This window comes from Labeo rohita, chromosome 22 (genome assembly GCF_022985175.1).
Source record: "Labeo rohita strain BAU-BD-2019 chromosome 22, IGBB_LRoh.1.0, whole genome shotgun sequence".
Classification (NCBI taxonomy): Eukaryota; Metazoa; Chordata; class Actinopteri; order Cypriniformes; family Cyprinidae; genus Labeo; species Labeo rohita.
The window spans coordinates 24717199-24741001 of NC_066890.1; the positions used below are offsets into that span (position 1 = coordinate 24717199).

Sequence of the window (23803 nt, forward strand, 5' to 3'; positions counted from 1 at the left end):
AGTTTGCATTTACCTTTTTATTTGTGGCATAAATAAATAAATAGATAGATAAATAAATAAATAAATAAATAAATAACAGAATTGAGAGATGTAAACTCAGTTCTGAGGAAACAATTAATTATATTGTAAAGATAATCTCAGAACTGAGAGACAACATCCGAATTATGAGATAAATATTAATATTATTATTAGTAGTAGTAGTAGTAGTAGCAGTAGTAGTACAACAACTGTCTTGATGATATAATGAAAAAAAAAAAAACATTGTTAAAATAATTATCAATTAATTAGATTTTTTATTATTATTATTATTGTTATTTATATATATAAAAAATAAGCAGAGATAAAATGTATTTTCGGAAAATAAAATAAAATGAAATCATTTTCATATTAATTTTTAAATAAATAATAATAATTATTATTCCATGGCAGAAATAGGCTTCCATATATACAACTGTTTTGATGATTTCATAAAAAAAAAAAAAAAAAAACATCATTAAAATAATTATAAATTACTTAGAAATTATTGAAAAGAAAGACTTTTTTTTTTAAGAAAAATATAAAATAAAATAAAATGAATTGCAAGATAAAAGTTTGCAATTACCTTTTTATTTTTGGGAAAAATAAAAAGCAGAGTTGGGAACTGTAAACTCAATTCTGAAAAAAAATAATTGCAAGATATAAACTCAGGACTGTGAGAAAAATTCTAAATTGAGAGATAAAAAGTCTCATTATTATTATTATTATTATTATTATTATTATTATTATTATTATTCCTTGGTGGAAATAGGCTTCCATATATACAACTGTCCTGATAATATAATGAAAAAAAGCATCATTAAAATAATGATTAAGTAATTAGAAATTATATATAAAATAATATATAGAATATAACACTCATCTAGTTTGGATAATTTTATTTATTTTATTACTATAATTATTATTTTACTATTATTCATTATACAAAAATAAGCAGAGATAACAGTTATAAAATAAAATAAAATAAAATTGGGGAAAAAATTGCAAGATATAAACTGTGAGACAAAGTCTGCATTGTGAGATGAAATTTCTCTATTATTATTACTATTATTGTTATTATTAATTATCATCATCATTATTATTCCATAGCAGAAATTGGCTTCCATGCTTCCATAGACACAACTGTCCTGATAATATAATGAAAAAATCTGTTAAAATAATGATTAATTAGAAATTATTAAAAAGGAAACCTCATTGAGTTTAATATATATTTTTTTACTATTATTTATTATGCAAAAAAAAAAGCAGTAAAGCAGTTTTATTTAAACATTACTTATATTACATTTCATATAAAAATATATATAACTTTTCTTTAAATAACTGTGTACATTTAAATGTATTCATAAAAGCTGTTGTGTATAATTTAGGAATTACTTTTTACTGTTTTGAGTCATAAAAACTGAACTGTTTACAATCAACATATCATAATGTGTATTATAAGGAATCATAATCATTTTCATACTAACAGGTGTAAAACTGGCACTGTGTTACCAATTGTATTGCATATGTTTGCTCATAGTTTTCTGTATATGGACTTGTAGTTCACCCTTGTTTGACCTGTCTATGTAATCTTACAGCTCCTGCCTGAGGCTCATATACAAGCAGCAGCAGTAGTGTGTAAGTGTCTTTAGACCATTTTAACTGCACTAGAATGTCTGTGTATAGAATGACCTACATACTACAACCTACAGGTTTATATATTACCCATTCATTCAGTATGACTGCCTATTGACTTAAGAGTTTTGCTTTAAGGCAGGTCAATCTGTGTGCACCATACATTATTTACTTTTGCAGTTCGCTTCTCTTTGACTTTGTAAAGACCCAGTGACGAGTGATAGACTTTGAGTATCCAAGGAGCAGCAAAGAACAAACACATCTCCGGATTGACATTCCTCCATACGCAGACTCTTTCTGGGCTTCCTCTGGGCAAAGCTACTGTGTACTGGAGTGTCAGTTGAGTATGTGAAGCCAGTGTCTGTTCTTTGGAGTCTCTCTACATGGATGTTGCTGTGATGGTGCTGTTGTTTTGGAGACCAGATTGACATGCATTTATACAACTCCAGATTCCACTTACTCCTCTTCCTCAAAGTCCAGAGACCGTCTCCCAGCCAAAACAACAAATCGTGGGTTTGACGCCAATGTGGTTCAAAGTCACTTGGGAGGTGACTTTGTATTGCTTAATAGTTTTGTTCGTCCTGACTGTGGACACTCTTTATGGATTGTTTATAAGGATATATTTAGTAACATGCAAACATAAGTCACCATGCGCTCATGTAAAAGCCGCTAGGGACATGAGGAAAAACATGGTGGACATCAACATCCATCAAAGCACAGGATGTTGTGGCTCTTAATCAAGACAGACTGAGATATTAAGCTAAACCAAGACAGAACTAGTAAGTGTAAGTGTAGTAAGTCTGATGTCTGATAATATTACGTTTCAGTGCTTAACTGGTGTTTAAATTTACTCAAACTGTCCCGTTCTCTCTCCTCACAGAAGTGCAGTCTTTCATTATCAAAGAAAGGCCTCCACCTAGTGGACATGAAGTGACGGTGACAGTTAAAGCGCTTGTTTTCGTTGTTGAAACGATTTGGATGTATCCTTAAGTCTTTTTGAACAAAACCGAGGATGTATAAAGCTAAAACAATGCTACATACAATATCTGTACTTACATTTTTACGGAGTGTCGTCCGTTAATGATCCTGTCATAACGCGCTCTCAGCAACTCACTCTCAGAAACGGAATTTGTGTTTCCGCGCGTCTTTTTGGCGCCAATTAATTTCATCGTTCATTTATTTTACGTAGTCCCGTTTAAAAAATAACCATGATTTAAAGAATAATAGTAAAAAAAAAAATAATAACCATGTTTTTTTGCGTGTTGATTACTCTTTGGATCCCTTACCAAAAACCTTTGTTTTTATAGTAAAAGTGTAATGTTTTTTATTGACTGTATCATTTGTATAAGTTTTACTTAGTGTAGCAAAACGATAGTTAATCTGTGTGTGTGTGTGTGTACTTGTTTTTGCTACATTGTGGGGACCGGCCTGCGGTCCCCACAATGTAAAAAAATGATTAAAAATAGTAAATGATGTTTATCTGAAAGTGTAACAATGCAAACATGTTTTCAGTGAGGGGTAGGTTTAGGGTTAGGGTTGGGTTAGGGGATAGACAATATCATTTGTGTATCGTGTGTGTTTATTTTTTATTTATTTATTTATTTTTGTAGTAGTAGTAGTAGTAGTAAAAAAAAGTGGTTAATTTTCGTAAGAGATAACCACCGTTTTACTACAAATACCATGGTTAAAATGTGTAGCAAAACCATGGTTAATTTGTGGTTTTAACTATAGTAGCCATATGTTTTTTGGGTTTTATTTGTAGTAAAACCATGGTTAATTTTCACAAGGAGTAGATTGAGGGGGGGGTTATTCTTAAATAAACAGTAGGCTAATTTTAGTACACAGCTGTTATATTGAGTTTAAAAACAGGCTGAAACAAAGAACACCGTATTTGTGAGACAAATGTATGTAAACATAATTTTATTTATAGTCACAGCTAATGCTCTTCAACCTTGACTTTTAAATAGCGTTTTTCAGCAATATTAATTTGAGGAAAGAATATACTGCCTTAATACATAATACTTATAGCAGACATAGTACAAATGAATAACCATGGGTTTTTTTTATTACCTATTTGTATAACCACAGTTTTAATACAAATACCATGGTTAGTGTAGCAAAACCATGGTTGATTTTCGTAAGGGATAACCACAGTTTTACTACAAATACAGTGGTTAAGATGTGTAGCAAAACCATAGTTCAATTGTGGTTTTAGTGGCCATGTTTTTTTTTTGTTTGTTTTGTTTGTTTTTTTTTCCACAAGGAGTAGATATATTTTTCAATGAAATATTTTCGGGGGGAAAAATATTCTTGAATAAATAATTGTGAGGCAAATGTACGTAAAAACCATGTTTTTTTTTTACGTATTAACTACGATTTGTATAACCACAGTTAGCTAAAGCAGTGTTTCCCAACCCTGTTCCTGGAGGCACACCAACACTACACATTTTCCAACTTTGCCTGATCAAACACACCTGAATCAACTCATCATCTCGTTAGTAGAGACTCGATACCAGAAATATACTGGTCAGATAAGGGAGATAACCAAAATGTGCACTGTTGGTGTGCCTCCAGGAACAGGGTTGGGAAACACTGAGCTAAAGTAGTCATGCTTCTTTATTATTATTTGTAGTAAAACCATGGTTAATTTTCACAAGGAGTAGATTGATTTTCTTAAATAAACAGTAGGCTAATTTTAGTACACAGCTATTATATTCAGTTTAAAAACAGACTGGAACAGAGTAACACCTTATTTGTGAGGCAAATGTATGTAAACAATTTTATTTATAATGTAGTCAGAGCTAAAGAAATACTCTTCAACCTTGACTGTTTTAACGATAAATCATGGCCTTTCACGCCTTATTAGTGTTATCTATTCTATATTGTTGATTGCGTTTTTCAGCAATATCAATTTCCACAAAAAAATATATTCTGCTTTAATAATACTTGTAGCAGACATATTACATCTACAGTTTAAAAACACAGTAAAACTTATTTGTGAGGCAAATGTATTCATAGACTACAAATTTTATTTATCATGTAGTCACAGCTGAAGGGTTGCTAGCAGTGCTTATTAGCCTTGATTATGTTAACAATAAAACACAGCCTTGAGTTAACTTTAACAAACAGAAATGTAATAAAATTACAAAAGTAATACAGTATAACAAAACATATTTCTTGTGAGCATTTATTCAGACATCCCCATTGACACATCAGTATATATCAACAGCACAGAAAGGTTTGCCTCGTCATCCTCAGGCTGAGAATTGCTGGAGGTTCTTAAAGCTTTATTATGAATACATAATTTAAAAAAATAACAGTGAGTTTAATGTTGAAGTACCTCAGCAATTAATCTGAATAAGCAGATTGAAGATGTGTGTGATTGGAGATCCTCTGCCGGGTAAGTGCGCTTCTTTCTTGTACACCTTTCATACTTCTTGTCTTTGGCCTTGAAGTAGAATAGAAATAGAAGATTAAAAACACACTGAGGTATAACTAGCTGTAAGACAGTGGGTATATGCAGTACTTCTAGACTCTATGATGGCTTTAACCATGCTTGAAATGCCTGTTCATACACACCAACCAAGTCTACACTAAAACATCTCAAGACCACTGGCTTCCATGATCTTCAGGTGAACATCTTCTTCAGTTTAGAGAAAAATCCCCCTTCCTCTTTCTCTGGCTCCTTCTCTGGCTCTTTCTCTTTACTCTGCCCCGATTCTGAAGTCTGTCCGGCCTGAGAACTACCTGAATAAAAACACACGTTTAATAAAACACCTGAAGGAAATGAAGTTTGAGGTAAGTGATTACCTTGCATTTATATAATCTTTGTGTGTATAAAGGTGTGTTGATTTACTTTTGGCTGGTCTGGTTACTCCAGTAACAGTTCCTTCCACATCCATCTCATCCTCTGCATAACTCAAGAGCAGCATTCTCTGCCTATTTGTCAGTTTCCTGTAGATGATCCATGAGATTTATTAGACAAACACGAACTGGATATGCATATATGCGCGTGTGTGTGTCTGTGAATGCTCTTACTTAGGAATTTTGACTTTGATATATACATAATGATCTCCGTAACCGAAGCTATTAACACGTGGGATGCCTTTTCCTGCTAGTCTGATCTTATGGTCTGTCTGAATGCCTGGAGGAATCTGCAAGAAACACATTTTCTTTTAGTCAAATTGTACTGTGCCAAGGCACAATAAAAGGCACAATGAAAGTCTTTTATTTCCTAACCGCAATGTCGATGCTGCTGTAGAGGCCCTGTGCTCTGGCTGTTCCTCCTAGAATCGCCTGCGCTACCGAAATCATCACATCAGAGTGGATATCAGCACCATCACGGCGAAACACTGGACTCCTCTGGACCTGCAACACAGGAAGTCAGAAACACATGTAAGTTGGAATAAAATTATATAGTAAACTAGCAATTTATTAGAAATGATTTATAGAGAAAACACTAAAGAAATGTAAACTACTAGTATAAAGATGGAGTGTCTATTTACACTAAGCACAAATAGCCTGCATTGTTGGCAGAGGCTATTTACACTAACTCCCCCCACCACCATGTTCAACTCTTTTCGACGTGATCAACTCGAGTTCGAATCCGGCTTCTTCCGGCTTCTAATCTCTCTTTCCATATCTTATATCAAATCGAAGGCATTTACTTTTTAATAAAAATGAAGGAAATAATTGAAAAGTTGAAAATAAAGTATTGGTTAGGGTTAGGGTAGGTAAATCGGATGTGCGGATCACTCCGCTGTGGCGACCCCTGATAAAGGGAGAAAGCCGAAGGAGAGAGAGAGAAAGGGATAGGGTAGGGTTAGGTGTAGGGAGGGCTTATTGTCCTAATAAGGCAGCATCCATTTAATAAACTGAATTAAAACTATAATTTACACTCAATATGTTATTACTGCATACTGTTTTAATGTACTGCAATACTGAGGTTCAGATAACTGCGTCTATTTGCAATAAGTATTATGAATAGCAGAAAATCCTGCTGTTTTAACAGTGTAAATAGAATCTATAGCTGTATTTGCACTTAGTGTAAATAACAACTATCACTGTATGAACTTAGTGTAAATAACATCTCTAACAGTAGCAGCAGACAGAGTAAACTAGTAGTATAAAATGAAAAACACTATATAAATTTAAAAAAAATAAATAAATAATAGTAATAAAAATCTATGTAAAATTAGAAATTAATAATTACCAAATTTAATAAACAGGAATAAATTATGAGAAATAAATATAAAAACACTACTGTAAACTAAAAAGCAGGGTAAAATTAAAGAAATTAAATGTAATAAAATTAATTAAAGAAATTAATGTAATAAATAGGAGTAAATGATAAGGATAACATTAATTAACAGTTACTAGGGGATTGTAAAGATGAAAAAAAAAAAAAAAACAGAAAAAAAACAGTATTTATTTATATTAATTATTGTAAAAATGACCATACTATGGCCCCAAAAAGTATGTGTACTTAAAAATAATTTAATAAGGTAAAAATGCTACATATCAACTTCAAAAAGCTGTTATTTCAAATAAATAATTTTAACGAAAGCTATTACAAGTACACTTTCCATGTTTTTTTAACATTTTAAATGCATACATTTATGGATATACTGTTCAAAACAAAAACAAATAATACTTGGACTAGTGCTGTCAATCAATTAAAGAACCTAAAGTAATCACACATTTTTTTCTGAAATTTATCGTGATTAATCCACCTAACTTTAAAGTTTTTTTTATATAATTTTATATTGCAATAATTTCACATTCAATCTTCAAACTAATGCAGAAACAACAAATACAGACTGAAGGTGTGTCTGAGCAGAAGATACAGAAGGTTCAAATGCTCACTGATGCTTTAAAAAAAAACAAGTAAGAATGATGCATTAGGAGCCTGGGGGTGAAAACTTTCTGAATTTGAAAACCAGGATAAATTTAACTTTTTTTTTCTTCTGGGAAACATGTAATGACCTTCTGTAGCCTCAGAATGGCAGTACTAAATGAAAAAATATGATATTAAGGCAAAATAAGAACAATTTACACATCTCCATTCTGTTCAAAAGTTTTCACCCCCCCGGCTCTTAATGCATTGTGTTTCCTTCTGAAAAATCAGTGAGCGTTTGAACCTTCTGTAATAGTTGCATATGAGTCCCTCAGTTGTCCTCAGTGTGAAAAGATGGATCTAAAAATCATACAGTCATTGTCGAAAAGGGTTCAAATAAACAAAAATGCTGGAAAACCAAAGAATTTGTGGGAACTGAAGAATTTTTCTGAAGAACAGCAGCCAGTTTAACTGTTCAGGACAAACAAGGGACTCATGAACAACTATCACTAAACAAAAAAACACAGCTGTGGATCATTCAGGTAACAACACAGTATTAAGAATCAAGCGTATGTAAACTTTTGAATGGGATCATTTTTATTAATTCAACTATTACTTTCTTTTGTAGACTATATGTAAATGTACTATCTGTAAAATATCATATTCAGGTCAGTACTAAATAAACAACATGCATTTTGTATGATCCCTCCTATTTCAGTAAAATAATTAACATTTTGCAGATTCTGAAAGGGGGATGCAAACTTTTGACCTCAACTGTACAAGCACAGTATAACGCCTGACAGGACAGGTCAATTTGTTTTTACTGACATACAGCCTGACAACTCACATCTCATCTGACCGCAGTTCACTGTTGTTCTACTGAAGCTCCCTTGTCACCTGTACCATTTCCATGCTCATTTGACTAGCGCATGGCGCTGAAGTGAAGTTGGAAACACTTACCCTGAATGTGATGTAAATGTATTTCTTCCCAACCGGCACCTTAACTGTTTGTCCATCTTCTATACCTGTAACACATCGACAACAGACAGTCAGTATCTCATACATTCAGTTCAGTTTGTGCACCAATACAGTTAGAGTCAGTCATGAAAACACACCTGCAGGCACAGGTACCATGACGGTCTGCTTCTGCTTGGTTTGTCCACTTCCTCGGCACATAACACAAGGAGTGATGATGATAGAGCCCCGCCCACCACAACGCCTACATGTGGAGCGCATCATAAATGGACCCGTGTTTATAGACTCCTGCATAAAAGAGTAAATTAGGCAAAAAAATGTAAAGAAAATCAACAAAGATGCTAATAGCATTGCTACGGCGTCCTCACCATGCCAGTTCCATTACAGTAGTGACAATGTGATACTTTAGTTCCCGGCTCGTGACCTTTTCCATCACAGCGTGGACAGGCGTCATCTATGTTGACCGTTATCTCTTTATTCACGCCTTTGGCAGCCTGCATGAATGTCAGCTCCATCACAAACTATGGAGAGAGAGGGTTGAGATTATGGGAGTTTAATGAAGAACAAATACAAAAAAGGGACAGTTGTTGATGTGTGTCTCACTTCAGGTGCCTGATCGAACATGGAGTTGAGGTCCCCGAAGCCACGTCCCCCTGCAAACTCTCCAAAGATCTTTCTGAACAGCTCCTCTGGGTCCACGGTGGCCCCGCCTCTCCAGTACTGCTGCTGGCCCGGCCCACTCGCGCCGGGACCGGCAGAACCGTACGTGTCATACTGCTTCCTCTTCAGCTCATCACTGAGGGTCTAAACATACAGAACGGCACAAACACACTTTATTAAAACTTTTAATTAATTTTTATATATTATAAACAAACAAAAAGTATTTACATACTACCTTCAAAAGGGTTGGGGTCAGTACATAGTGAAAATTAAAGAATTAAAGAATAATAATAATAATAATAATAATAATAATTTTATTCAGCAAGGATGCATTAAATTAATTAAAAGTATCTTTAACAACATACACCACCAGTCAAAAGTTTTTGAACAGTAAGATTTTAAATGTTTTTTTTAGGGAAGTCTCTTCTGCTCACCAAGCCTGCATTTATTTGATCCCAAGGACAGCAAAAACAGTACTTTTGAAATATTTTTACTATTTACTATTTATTTTATCTTAACATTTTTAAAAAGCAATGTATTCCTGGGATCAAAGCAAAATTTCAGCATCATTACTTACGTCATTACATTACACTAGTCTTCTGACGTTTATTATTATTATTATTATTATTATTATTATTAAATTTAAAACTGTTGAGTTTTTTTCAGTATTCTTTGATTAATAGAAGGATCCAAAGCTCAGCATTTATCTGAAATAAAAATCTTATATTCAACATTATACACTATACCATTCAAAAGCTTGGGGGGAAGGGGGATTATAGAAATTAATACTTTTATTTAGCAAGGATGCTTTAAATTGATCAAAAGTGATGATAAAGACATTTTTAATGTTACAAAAAGATTTCTATTTCAGAAAAATGCTGTTCTTCTGAACTTTCTATTCATCAAAGAAACCAGAAATAAATTCTACTCAGCTGTTTTCAACATAATAACAAATAATAAATGCTTTTTGAGCAGCAAATCAGAATATTAAAATGATTTCTGAAGAATCATGTGACTGGAGTAATGATGCTAAAAATTCAGCTTTGAAATAACAGGAATAAATTACATTTTAAAATATATTCAAATAGAAAACAGTTATTTTAAATTGTAAAAAAATATTTCAAAATTGTACTGTTTTTGCTGTGCTTTGGATCAAATAAACACAGGCTTTGTGTACAGAAGCATTTATTAAAAATACTACTGTTTTAAAACTTTTGACTGGAAGTGTATATTGTTGCAAAAATCTGTTTTATATGAAGGCTGTTCTTTTGAACTTTTTATTAATAAAAATATTTGAGAAAAACAAATATTGCTATGGTTTGGACAAATATATGTTTTTAATATTATAATAATAATAAATGTTTCTTAAGGAGCAAATCATCATTTTTAGAATGATTTCTGAAGGATAACGTGACACTGAAGGCTGGAGTATGATGAATGAAAATTCAGCTTTGCATCAAAGTAATAAATTACATTTTAAAATATATTACAATAGAAAACTGATTTTTTGATTTGTAAAAATATTTTTACAATAACTGTTTTTACCGTATTTGGATCAATAAATGAAGCCTTGATGAAAGTGAGAGACTTTTCAAAAACCATACAAACCCAAAACATTTAAACAATTGTTTAAACATATTAAATATATAGACAATTATATGTATATTATATTTGCATTAAGCCTATTTCTATACCATTTTTGTCTCAAAGATTCTCATGACTATAATACAATAATGTTAGCAATAAATATGAAATGAAAACACTATGTAAAAAATGTTATAAAATTATAACATAATTAAAATGACATTACAAAGTAATACATTATAAAGTAATTACTTTATAATAATTCACATTTTTAACATTTTTACATTATAGTAATTATATTTGGTGAAGGGAATGTGCTTAATAACTGTCAGGAAAATTGTCACAGAGGAGGAAAATTCTTCTTCGTGCAATAAATAAATTTAGGGGGAGATTCAACCCAAACAGGCTTTAAAATTCACCCAAATATGAGATCAACGTAATGCAAGACATTTAGAGGAAAAATAAACATTAAATGATCCTCACCTCATAGGCTTCTGCCAGCTTGGCAAACTTCTCCTTTGCGTCAGGGTCATCTGGGTTTGTGTCTGGGTGATATTTCTTGGCCAGCTGAGTGAAAAAATCCCAGTGTTAAACACCCAGTGAACCATCCTTAAAATATATGAAACTTATGTAACATGGCTTGTCAAACCTGGTAGTAGGCTTTCTTAATGTCTTTCTGTGAGGCAGTCCGAGGAACCCCCAAAATGTCATAGTAGTCCTGCTGATGGCACCCAGAAGTAGTGTGGAAGAAATGAGAGTTGAAAAAACTGTGGCTCCTCAACACTGAAAAACACAAACACAAAAATTAACATTAATGTAACTCAAATAAAAGACATTTTCCCTCATTTTATTGAAATCTATCTATCTATTTTAGTTGCTGCAAGATAGAGGTCAATAAAATGTTGGTTAGTGGGGATTTTTCAATTATTTTTTTCCTACAGTTTGTATCATTTTTGAGTGAATTGTTGATTCATTTTTGTTCGTTTTAAAACTGGTTAGTTTAAAAACATTTCATGTTTGTTCAAAAGTTTGACTAAAGCATTAATATTTAAAAAAGAAAAATTACTTTTTGAATGTTCGGAAAACATCCAGAAATAACGCTTTAAGAATAACGACTTTAGAACATTAGCAAAACGTTCTTGGAACATATTTTTGTTAGCTGGAATGCTAGTATGTGATTCGGAATTCAGCAACTGATTCATTTAGATTGAATCATCGAATCATTCACTCAACCAGTTCTTACAAAAACACTGCCTGCATCCCAATGTGCATACTAACCATCCTAAATTCTATGTGATAGTAGTCATTTTCAATACTATTTACCAGGGTTGGAGCCATTCATGAATTGAATTGAGAATGAATGGTAAATTCCAATTCACTTCCTGGAATGGAACTGGAATTGGAATTGCATGCAGCTGACAGGAAATGGAATTGGAATTGAATTGGAATGTCAGGAAACAGAATTGAAATCAAATAAATTCCACTAAATTCCACTTGAGATATTTAGGCCTGAGAGATGCAATCTTAGCGATGCCAAATTTCAGGAAATGATGATAATTCGATGCAATAAAAAGTGAATGAAATACATGAATGAACATGACTCATTTTTTTTGTGAGTTGAGACATATATTATGTGGTAATCATATATTGAATGTATAGTGCATCCAGAAACAAATCACCACTCATTTAATTATTAATTCATAATGTACAGTTCTCATTTTTATTTACTTGCATTTGATCAACTCTATTTCATACATTACTTGGTATTTGTAAAGCATCATAAATAAAGTTCAAATGTATGTCTTTAAATGCAATGACAAATAAATGCTCAGAAACAGCAATAAACAGAATTCAGTGGAATTTCCCTGAATTGAATTCCGCTTCCTGTAATTCCAATTCAATTCCAACTCTGTTTCCTGTAATTTTTGTTGAATTCCAATTCCATTTCCTTCTTTGAATTGGAATTGTTGAGTTCATTCCTGAATTGACCCCAACCCTGCTATTTAGAGCAGTGGATAGTATGCACACTGGGACGCAGGGACTGATTCGTTTAGTAAGTGTGCTGCTGCTCTGAGGTTTCTGAGGAAAACATTTCAACATTTTTCTCCATATAATGGACTGGTATGGTGCCCCGATTTTGAACTTACAAAATGTAGTTTAAATGCGGCTTCAAACAATCCCAAATACGGTTGTAAACTATCCCAACCGAGAAAGAAGGGTCTTATGTAGCGTAACGATCGGTTATTTTAATAAAAAAATAATACAATTTATATACTTTTCAATGCCAAACGCTGGTCTTTTCTTGCTCTGCCTGGACTGTTTTTGTTCCAGTTCATGACAGTTAGGGTATGTCGAAAAACTCCCATCTCATGTTCTCCCTCAACTTCAAAATCGCCCTACTTCGCTGTTTTACCTTTTTTTTTTTTTTAAGGGTGTTTGATCTTCTTTGCATGTTCACGTTGCAAAGACTGGGTCTGTACTTCTGCAGTGATGTAGGATGATTTAGAAATGATTTTTGAAGTTGAGGGAGAAAAGATTGGAGTTTTTCGACATACCCTAACTGTCTTGAGCCAGAATATACAGAGTTCAGGGAGAGAAAGGCAAGACGAGCGTTTGAGATTAAAAAGTATTTAAATTTGATTTTTTTTTTTTTTTTAATGAAAATAATCAGATCGTTTTGTTGGCTAAGACCCTTCTTCCTCGGCTGGGATTGTTTACAACCGCATTTGGGATCGTTTAAAGCTGCATTTAAACTACATTTTGGAAGTTCAAAATCGGGGCACCATATCAGTCCATTAAAATGTTTTCCTCAAAAAACATAATTTCTTTACGACTGAAGAAAGAAAGACATGAACATCTTGGATGACAAGGGGGTGAGTACATTATATGTGAATCTTTGTTTTAGAAGTAGACTTCTTTAAATGTAAGTTACTCAAGATTAACTTTTTATTTAGTAAACTGTTGTATATAATATCACACGTTTAGTCTTTCTGTAAATGTATGTGTTTACACACCCACATTTACGGTAGTGTCAATAACTACTGTTACCATGATACATTTTTATGAGAGCACTTTACTTATATTGCCAATAATGTTAGTCAGTTGCATCATCTCTTTCAACCTTTCAAACTCCGCTGACATAAATGGACAAATACGTCCACAACCGTCTGATATGTTTGAGTGACATACTAATGCAAAATAATGAGCTTGTTCTATTATCAGAGTTCACAGTAACTACTTTGATCACATAACCAGCTCACCTGGTACCCTGTTCAATGTCACACCTCCTCTGTGCCTCCAGCAGCTTAAATGACCCTCCTTTACATAACTGCGAGTCCAACATATCCTCAGAGCCGCAATATCTCTGTGTCTAGATGACTTCAAAAGCGCACAAGTGCTGCGAAGTCCAGGTAAACCGGTTGACAGCCAGCGTGCAGTACAGCGAGCACTGGAGGCTGCCATGTTTACATCGCTCGATGTGCACTGCGCATGCGCATGGAGTAGGTTTTCATTTACATCAGCCTTGCGGCTTTTCACCACAAGATGGCGCGATATGAGCACAGTTTGAGGAGTGATAGCAGACGACAAAAAGTTTGGCATTGTGTGTACTTCATCATATTAACCCTGTAAGTCTGACTGTTTCATATTTTAATACAACAACCCTCAACCTTGGTGAAAAAAACAGCATATGCTGGTAGGTATGTTTTGGTGCTGGATGCTGGTCCTTTGCTGGTTTATGCTGGTCCTTGACCAGCAACATGACCAGCATAAACCAGCAAAAGACCAGCTTAAACCAGCATCAAAACATACCTACCAGCATATGCTGGTTTTTTTCACAAGGGACACAAGGCCTCACACAGTTATAAGGCCTCTAAATTATTAGCATGATTAAAACTTTGCTTCTGCCTTCTGTCCGGTTGATTGTTTACAACCTTTCAATGAGCAAAATGCCTTTTAGTGTAGTTGTAAAACTTGACCCAGGTCGTGATGCACGTATATTTTGCTATGAAATGTTCATTAAAGCAAACGTAGGGAAAAAAAACTTTTATATCGTTAAATTATTGATATTTCAAGATGAACACTGACTAGAATGCAGGCAACTTAGGTTTACTTGATTATCTGTAGATTATTTTTTAGAAAAATTACGTCAAAGTGTGAAAATCAGATGTGACCCTGGACTACAAAACCAGTAAGGTTTTTTTTTTTTTAATTGAGATTTATACATTATCATTGATGTATGCAAAAAAAGTCTAAATCTTGAGAAAATTCGCCTTTAAAGTTGTCCAAATGAAGTTCTTAGCAATGCATATTACTAATCAAATTTAGAAAATATCTTCATGGAACAAGATCTTTACTTCCGAATGATTTTTGACATAAAAGAAAAAGCAATACAATGTATTTTTGGTTATTGCTACAAATATGCTTAAGGAAAGAATCAAGCATACAAGGAATTTGTTTTGGTGTCACAGGCTTCCAGTGCACAGAGACAACAACAACAACACAGAGAAAATAATATAAGTTGAGAATTAAAAAATACACATATGTAAATATAAATAGACAAAAATTGCAATATAAGATTTAAGAAAATAAATAAATTGTATATACAGTTGTAAATATAAATAGAAAAAAACAGAATATAAGATTTAAGAAAATAAATAAATTGTATATGAGATGTCCGGATGTACTGAGAAGGTGAAAACATTTAACTGTTCATTAGGTATATGTGTGTGTGTGGAAGAAACTGTTCTTGTGTCTGGCTGTCCTGGTATTTGTGGCTCTGTAGCGCACGACCAGATGGCAAAAAAGTGCTACTTAAGGAATTATATGTTTTGCCCTTCACCATAAAAACTACCGATATTTGATAAATGACATTGAAATATCATTGTACCAAGACTTATTATTGGAAGTTACAGAGTGTATTTTACATATGTAGACTGCTGTACTATTATTGAAAAAAATCACTGGTTTACATTACAAGCTGTCTGAATTTCATATTACTTTTTGGCCATCTAAATCAGCATCTGCACAAAATTGCATATGTTTGATTAGTTTGGGCCTCTGAATAAAACTGAAGCCTTTTCGTCCTAGAGCTCCATATTCTCCTATAGTTATAAAAGTTTGATGTATAAAATATGATACTTAACAAAAATCTTTGACTATTGCATCCTTTATCAGTCTTTACAGAGTTAAAATAAATATATAAATACTACATTACATCCAAAACCTACTTTATAGCCACCAGGGGGATCTATATATAGATTTACAATATGTCATCATGTGCAATTTAAACTCATCATGTCATATAACCTGGGAATCTAAACTACTAATTTTCCCTTAGCAGAGATAGAGTCGAGACCAGAACCAAGACTAGACCCCTTGAGGCCCAGACTGAGACCTCAAGACCATCAAGACCTCTCAAGAAGGGTATCATCTTAACAGTAATGACTTTATTCGTCTTTAAGTATTTCCACATTTTTTTCCCACCGGACAGATTGGAAAACTGCTGCCATAAGGGGCACAGTCAGGAGTTAAACTAGCATTTTAACAGTCCTGAGGTTTCTCGAGGAGGGAAAATGATATTTTGAACAACATATACTGTACTCATAAAATTCAACACAATTTCCACAAGTCGTAAGTGTGGTCTAACCCTGGCTCTCTTTAATACGGAGCAGCGCGGTGATGCCGGCCTGTGGCGACTAGGGTTTGGACGCCGCTGAGACCCCCTGGTGATGATGTCATAATGACTGTGGCTGATGTCATGATGAGCCTGGTTGCTGGTTGGACGCAAAGGCTTGTGTGTGTGGTGAGTTTAACCGCTGTCTTATATGCCACCTCCGCAGGCAGGAATACGCCTGTTTCTGTGTGAGAAACGGATGTTTTATTTGAAATAGAGAAAGAGCTGTCTCTATTTGGTTATGTCATCCATGGGAACCCCGAAAGGGATGTTTTTTTGAAGTATGGAAACGCCACTGAGATAATTGCGTATATTAAATGCACGTACACAATGTCTTTGAGTGGGCTGAGGTTCAGACCCAGGCATACTTTGTCTCATCCTTCTCTTTTAATGTACAGTAAAAGTTTACAATCCCCACTCACCCTCAATATTACAAACATGGCTAACATCTGTGTTGAATTAAGAAAATCCCAGTGGTGTATGACTCTCAACTGCTTTCAGTTATTCCCCTTTGCTCCTTCACACACGTAAACACTCTTACTGTTGCAAACATGCCTGAGGAAGACATGGCAATGAATTGCTAACATTGCTAAAAGTAATAGCACACCCTTAGTGAAAAAGAAAGTGTGCCTAATTGTATTAAATGTGCACTTCAAAGTATATTTAAAAAAAACTATACTTGGATATAATATTAATGAAATAAATAGCCATTTAAAGGGATAGTACACCCAAAAATTAAAATTACCTCATGATTTACTCACACTCGAGCCATTCTAGATGTCTTTCTTCTTTCAAACAAATACAGTCAGAGTTATATTTGAAAATGTCCTGGCTCTTCCAAGCTTTATAATGGCAGTGAATGGGTGCTGATTTTTTGAAGCAAAATAAAGTGCATCCATCTATCATAAAAAGTACTCCACACAGCTCTGGGGGCTTAATAAAGGCCTCCTGAAGTGAATCAATGCATTTTTGTAAGAAAAATATCCATATTTAAAACTTTATAAACCGTAATCTCTAGTTTCCGCTAACAAACACGGAAGCGCAGAGGAGAGAGCAAAACAAAACACACATCACAAATTAGAAGTACAAAACGAGGATTTGTAAAGAAAAAGGTCGGAGGATTTCGAGACTGGTTTACCTTTGCTGTAAACAAAACTTGGTTCTTGCGAAATTAGCATATTCTCACTGGAGCTTACGCTGCGCCTACGTCCTACGTCATCCACTGGAACGCCACTCTCTCATGTACACATGTACAAAAGCAAAAGCTAGAGATTACGGTTTATAAAGTCTTAAATATGGGTTTTTTTTTACACAAATGTATTGATTCACTTCAGAAGGCCTTTTTTAACCCCTGAAGCCATGTGGAGTGTTTTTTATGATGGATGAATGTACTTTATTGGACTTCAAAATCTCAACACCCATTCACTGCCATTGTAAAGGTTGAAAGAGCCAGGACATTTTATAATACAACTCTGATTGTGTTCGTCTGAAAGAAGCATACACACCTAGGATTGCTTGAGGGTGAGTAAATCATGTGGTATTTTTCATTTTTGGGTGAACCTTTGAAAGTACAAGTACACAATTAGACACAAGTTCACTTTTAAAAAGTTCACTGTTGTGATGTAACACTTTAAATCATTGTTTTAAAAATCTTTTGACTTTAATGAAGTATACTTGTTTTGATGTGTTGCTAATCACATGCAGTGTCCTTGATTAAAATTTTAATTGCAGATATAGCATTTAGGCCTGGTTTCACAGACAGGGCTTAGACTAAGCCAGGATTAGGCCGTAATTCAATCAGGACATTTAAGTAATTTTTATAAACGCGCCATTACTGGTATGCATCTTGAGACAAAACAAATGCACTGATATACTTTAAGATGAGTCAGTGCAAGTTTCTTTCCGTTTAGACTTACATTTTAGTCTAGAACTAGGCTTAAACCTTGTATGTGAAACTCTGGGTTAAAGTTGATATATTTTAAATGTACTAAATTGCAACTTCATCATTAGAAAAGTGAAAATACAATTAAATTCAAATAAATTACGTAAAAGCCTTCAAATAAAAATGACATCAAAATATATATTAGTTTAATGCTTGTCAGTACTTTCAAAAGTACACATTAAACACTTCAAAGATGCAATTATGGCATAGGAGTAATTATGAAATTACATAAATAGCACTCAAGTCCTACTTAAGTAGGTTAAAAATCACTCTAAAGTTCAGCAAATTGTATGTAATATAATTTTAAAACATTTAATTTAATTGCAGAGAACATGTGATTAAGTTTTCACTTTGAATTCAGTTAATTTCACTTATGTTGTTTTGGAGTATATTATTTCCTTTTTCCAATTATGCTGAAGTGTTTTCTGCCCGTTTCATCATCCATCTTGCCTGAGCATTTAAAAAAGTAATAGCACAGTAAATAGCACAGTGTGAGATGTGGCATGCACCAAAGTTAAGTAAGTTTTATTCATATATCTGACTCGAGTATGAAAACTAGTAATCGCAATGACAGTTTTAGCAACCATGAATAACCATAAATGTTGTGAGTACAAATATCCAATGTGCGCAACCTAATCTAAAAATGCCCTTCAGCTGAAATATCTGATTTATTTGTGGAGCAGGACAGACTGACAGTTGACTATGATCAGAAGCTGGTGTGGTAAAGCTGTCACAAAGGAACTTTATTGTGGTAATTGCGTTTCTCTAACTAGCGTGCCAGGCAAGAGCGGGTATGTGGGAACCGAGAGGAGCTCGTGACCTTTCATTAAAATGAGCCCCAAAACTCATTAAAGACCAAGGCATGGTGTTCTTTCACATGATTATACGCTTGTTCCTTAAACATTGGGCTTTATTATATGTGCTCAAAGCTGAATCAGTGTTTGCTGTGTGTGAATGAATGTATTTCTGATATTAACTTTTACACACAGTGTATATATGGTGTGGGGGAGGTTGTTTACGCGTGACCCGTGGTAGTTAGGTAGCATCTGGTGTTGCCATAGCCCCATTATTCTGACTAAGAACCGCCCACTTCGACAGGAAAAGACCTTTGAACTGACATTCAAGCGACCAACCACAGTTTGTTTGGTTCTTGTGTGCCATGGACTAGTTGATACCACAAAATTGTGGCCAGAAAAGTGCACTAAAAGTGTACTAAAGTGCACCATTTTCAGTCTGATCTTGATGGTTTTTGTGTGCACTACACATGAAACTGTGAGTGAACGGTGCTGTGAGTGGCCTGAGAAGGAAAGACTCAAAAAGAGAAAAGGGAAAAGAGCGAGGCGGTGTGGTCACGGAGAAATTAAGGGAGATGCGATCCCAGAGAAGTCACAAATGATAGACAACACAGCAGGCAAACCTTAATCATAGAGTACGACACCAACCTCTCAACGTCCATAAAATGGATTTTCGCAGGCCAAATAACTACAATCTTGCGGCGTGTGTGTGAATCTGTTTCCCATTACTCCCATTTCCCCTCATTCAAAGTTCCAATACTCTTATTGGCTCTGATCACTGCCACATGCAGGTCGAGGGGCAGTAAGAGTAAGGATCAAAGTTCGGAGGTCAGAGGGATGTTGCTCGTTTTGGAGAATTAACCATAATTCAGCATTAGATTACTGAGCTATTACGTAGATTATGTCCTTTCCAGCCAGGCCCACACATCGCCCCTGCTTTAAAAACAGGGATTGAGTTACTGAGCATGTGTTTATGCACTACAGGAACACATAAACCTGTGCACCAAACTTATTTAGGGTCACTTTATAATAGCTTGATTTGTGTTGGCGAGGATCCCGATGGTAGTGGGTTTGGTATGGCAGGGTTAAAGCCTTTAGAATGAGTAAAATAACATGAAGAAAGTATCCTGATCTCTCAAGTGTCTCTTATCTGGCGCATTGAATTTCGTTTACGAACATGAGTTGAATCAGGTGTGTTCGGGAAGGCAGGCATCCAAAATGTGCAGAGTCAGGGTTTCCCCTGGACCAGGTTTGGAGAATGTATCTCTAAACAAAAAATGAAGGGGTCACACTATCGTTCAGCCTTCAATAGTTGAGCGTCTTTGCCTTCTTTGTCTCAGCTATCCACCGTACCATCTTGATGACCTTGACATTGCCAAGTAGGACATATTCCTGGATCAACATGCATAGAACAACATTCCTCAAACCAAGGGTGTTCGTTCCTGCTCTTGGAGATCCGCCTTGATGCAGAGTTGATGTTTTTAAATGAACCCCAAAGCCTTGATCCTCTGAAAAGAGCTAGACTGAACCACCCTGGCTGTAAAACAATCAAATTTTAGAGGTATGAAAAGAGCTAGGTCTATTGCGGGGGGTTCCAAACTTGGTCCTGGAGGGCCACTGTCCTGCAGGGTTTAGCTCCAACCCTAATTAAACACACCTAAACCAACTAATCAAGCTTCTAGGCATACTAGAAACTTCCAGGCCATTGCGTTCATGCAAGTTGGAGCTAAACCGCCCCTCCAGGACTGAGTTTGTACACCCCTGGTCTATTGTCAATAGTGTAGCAATGCATGAAGCATAGTTCAGACAGCAGTCATTTTCAGACCAAGCTGCTTTCTATTGGTAAAAGCAGTGAATCCACATGACCAGCTTGAACCTTTTGCAAAATCTGCATGGGGAATTTTTTCTCACAAAAATTTGTAGAACAATGGTAAATGTAAATGTGCAGTTTAGTCTCTCTTTAAGTCTACTGACCGGGTTAGGGATTGTGAAACAGGAATGTTATGTCCGGACTACCAATAGATGTTTAGCCAGGAACTAGGCAAGATTGTCCTAGCTTGCCCTTTATTTGCAGTGTTGGGGGTAATGCATTACAAGTACCATGAGTTTTGTATTCAGGTAACTGTTTTCAAGCAACTAGTAAAGTAGTGCATTCTTATGAAATATCCAATGTTATCTCACGACCAATTTGTATGTATTTTACAAGGTGGATAATTCGTATGAATTTGTATGACCTCACTCATAGGATTTGTCAAGACCTCAGTGACAGGTAGGTTTAGGGGCGGGGTTAGGGTTAGGTCATTTGTACAAATTCATACAATTTGGGGAACTTGTACGAGTGAGGTACGAATTAGCCACCTAAAAAAAAAACAGCTGTGAGATCGGTTACTTTTTCCAAGTAACGCAAAGTACTTTGTTTTCCCACTTATTCACTGACAGCTCTCCTGTCCCATGTTGAGAGAAATTGGTGGTGAGGTGTAGAGGCAGAGGAATTTCCTTCAGCCTGAGGCTTATCAATGTCACTTTTGGCATGAAAGGGCCTTTACAGTTGCCAAAAGCTTGTTGTTGTTTTTTGCTTAATAAAAACAAAAAAGCCCAGGTGATACAAAGTAACACAATGCATTACTTTTCCAAAAAAAAATAATAATAAAGTCATTAACACAATTAGTTTTTTTAATGGAGTAATGCAATATGTGACCATGGACCACAAAATCAGTCATAATTGTCAATTTTTTTAAATGATTTTTGGCATAAAAGAAAAATGGATCATTTTGACCCATTTTTGGCTATTACTACAAATATATTCAAGCTACTTAAGAATGGTTTTGTGGTCCAGGGTGACATATTGTAATGGATTACTTTTAAAAGTAACTTTCCCCAACACTGTTTTTTTGGCACGTAAACTTCACCTCCTACTGAGAAATGGCCCACATACCTTGTAGATTAGCATAGCTATGCCAAGCACAAGTTAAAGGGATAATTCACCCAAAAATGAAAATTCTGTCATTAATTACTAAGACCTTAGTTCGTCTTCATATCACAAATTAGGATATTTTTGATGAAATCTGACAGCAACACAACTGACACATTCAAGTCCCAGAAAGGTAGTAAGAACATCATTAAAATGGTCCATGTGACATCAGTGGTTCAGCCTTAATTTTATGAATCTACGAGAATACTTTTCTTGCGCAAGGAGTATTTTTGAGTGAATTATCCCATGAAGCAGGTTGACCAATAAACCTTAAGGAATTGATGGGGCCAACAGTAATGGTTCACACTGCACAATTCGGTGCTCGTTTACACAAGTGACAATTGTATAGTGTGTTTTCAAAGATGTCTTTTAAGAGAAGCGCCAATGCGTCACCAATGCCCATGAGATATTTAGCATGCTAAATATCTAGACCTGTCACAACCTGCAGTGTGAAATGTGTTTAGACTGAAAATGATTTTCAGCCAATGAGAGAGCAGACACAGGGCAAGGGAAAGTTCAGGGGGAGGAGTCATAGATCTGCAACAAAATATTAGCAAGCAGCTAATATTTTTCCTTCATTCCTTCATATTCTTTTTATTTTTCACTGCAAGCTTTTTGCAGGCTACTGTTTTGACAGGAAGACAGGAATAACTATTCTTGTGTGACAACGTTTGTCTCTCATGTGATCTTACATGGTTTCCAGCATGTGTTTGGTTGTGAAACATAGTTTGTAGACAAGGCAGAGTTGTCTGCAATTCTCCCTATTGAAAATGTATGTAATATGTGACCCCCTGTCTTCGATCTCCGGTGTCCTGCAGAGTTTAGCTCCAACCCTAATTGCACACCTTAACTGGCTATTCAAGGTCTTACTCTGCATGCTAGAAATTTCCAGGCACTTGTGTTGAGGTAAGTTGGAGGTAAACTCTGCAGGACATCAGCCCTCCAGGATCGAGTTTGGAGACCCCTGCCCTAGACAGTCGTGCAGTGTGAGAAGTACAGCAATCCAGCAGCTTTGAAAATCATGCACTGTGAACCTGGGATAAACCTGCATCCAAAAGGCAATGTGTGCTGGAGACCAGAAATACTATAGTGTTTTGGGAAAACAATTTGAGAAACTTATTTATTATTGGTGTCCTATGTAAGCAGTGAGTACTGATGTACTTCCATCATTTATTAGGTCTCAAGTTGGATCTTGGGTTTTGTTTTGATGTACTGTAGCTTAGTGAATTTTAACTCCTGTGAGAAGGAACAAGAAGGAAAGATGGATCCTGTAGGGTGGAGTGTTTTGGACCTAGTTCATTATCAATATTCAGCCCAGATTTTGTTTCCTCCTTGAGTTTGGAATCAAACCTACAGCAGATGGATAGACTGTTCAAACACTCGTACTGGGGACAGATTCATTAGACCTGCATCATGTGAGGGTTTTGGAGCAGGCCCAGGGGTTTCTTGATTATAGCAGTTTCAATCAGAGGAACATAGTTTTAGCTATGCGCACAGCAATTACAGAGGTTGAACCAAAGCCAGGCCAGAAGAGGAAACTGCCAGAGGGGAAGACTTGTTGTACAGAGGAAAAATAAGATACCAGTAGGAGGCAAATGTGGAAAACTCTACCACTGATAAAGCAGCTTCCAGAAAGTTTCTTATTACCCATTTTGACTCATTACTCAATTTGCGTCTTGTTTGTCTTAAGTAACTGTCATCTTCAGTTCCGGAACAA

The 23803-nt window shown here is 35.0% G+C and overlaps 1 protein-coding gene and 1 long non-coding RNA gene across 2 annotated transcripts; one reads left to right on the forward strand and one right to left on the reverse strand.

Annotated features, from left to right (window-relative positions):
- Positions 1–3602: 3602 nt before the first annotated feature.
- On the reverse strand, positions 3603–14181 carry dnaja3b (DnaJ heat shock protein family (Hsp40) member A3b). The gene is made up of 12 exons (XM_051095674.1): positions 13966–14181; positions 11355–11488; positions 11189–11272; positions 9065–9265; positions 8830–8982; positions 8602–8749; positions 8447–8511; positions 5890–6018; positions 5689–5804; positions 5507–5604; positions 5230–5397; positions 3603–5098 (listed from the first exon to the last, which is right to left on the reverse strand). Exons 1-11 carry the CDS (start codon positions 14165–14167, stop codon positions 5279–5281), a joined length of 1449 nt encoding a protein of 482 aa, XP_050951631.1. The 5' UTR covers positions 14168–14181; the 3' UTR covers positions 3603–5098; positions 5230–5278.
- Positions 14182–14263: 82 nt separating this feature from the next.
- Positions 14264–16508, forward strand: LOC127153817 (uncharacterized). The gene is made up of 3 exons (XR_007825339.1): positions 14264–14331; positions 16044–16129; positions 16378–16508. It is a non-coding gene; the product is annotated as an uncharacterized LOC127153817 (long non-coding RNA).
- The last annotated feature ends 7295 nt before the right edge of the window (positions 16509–23803 follow it).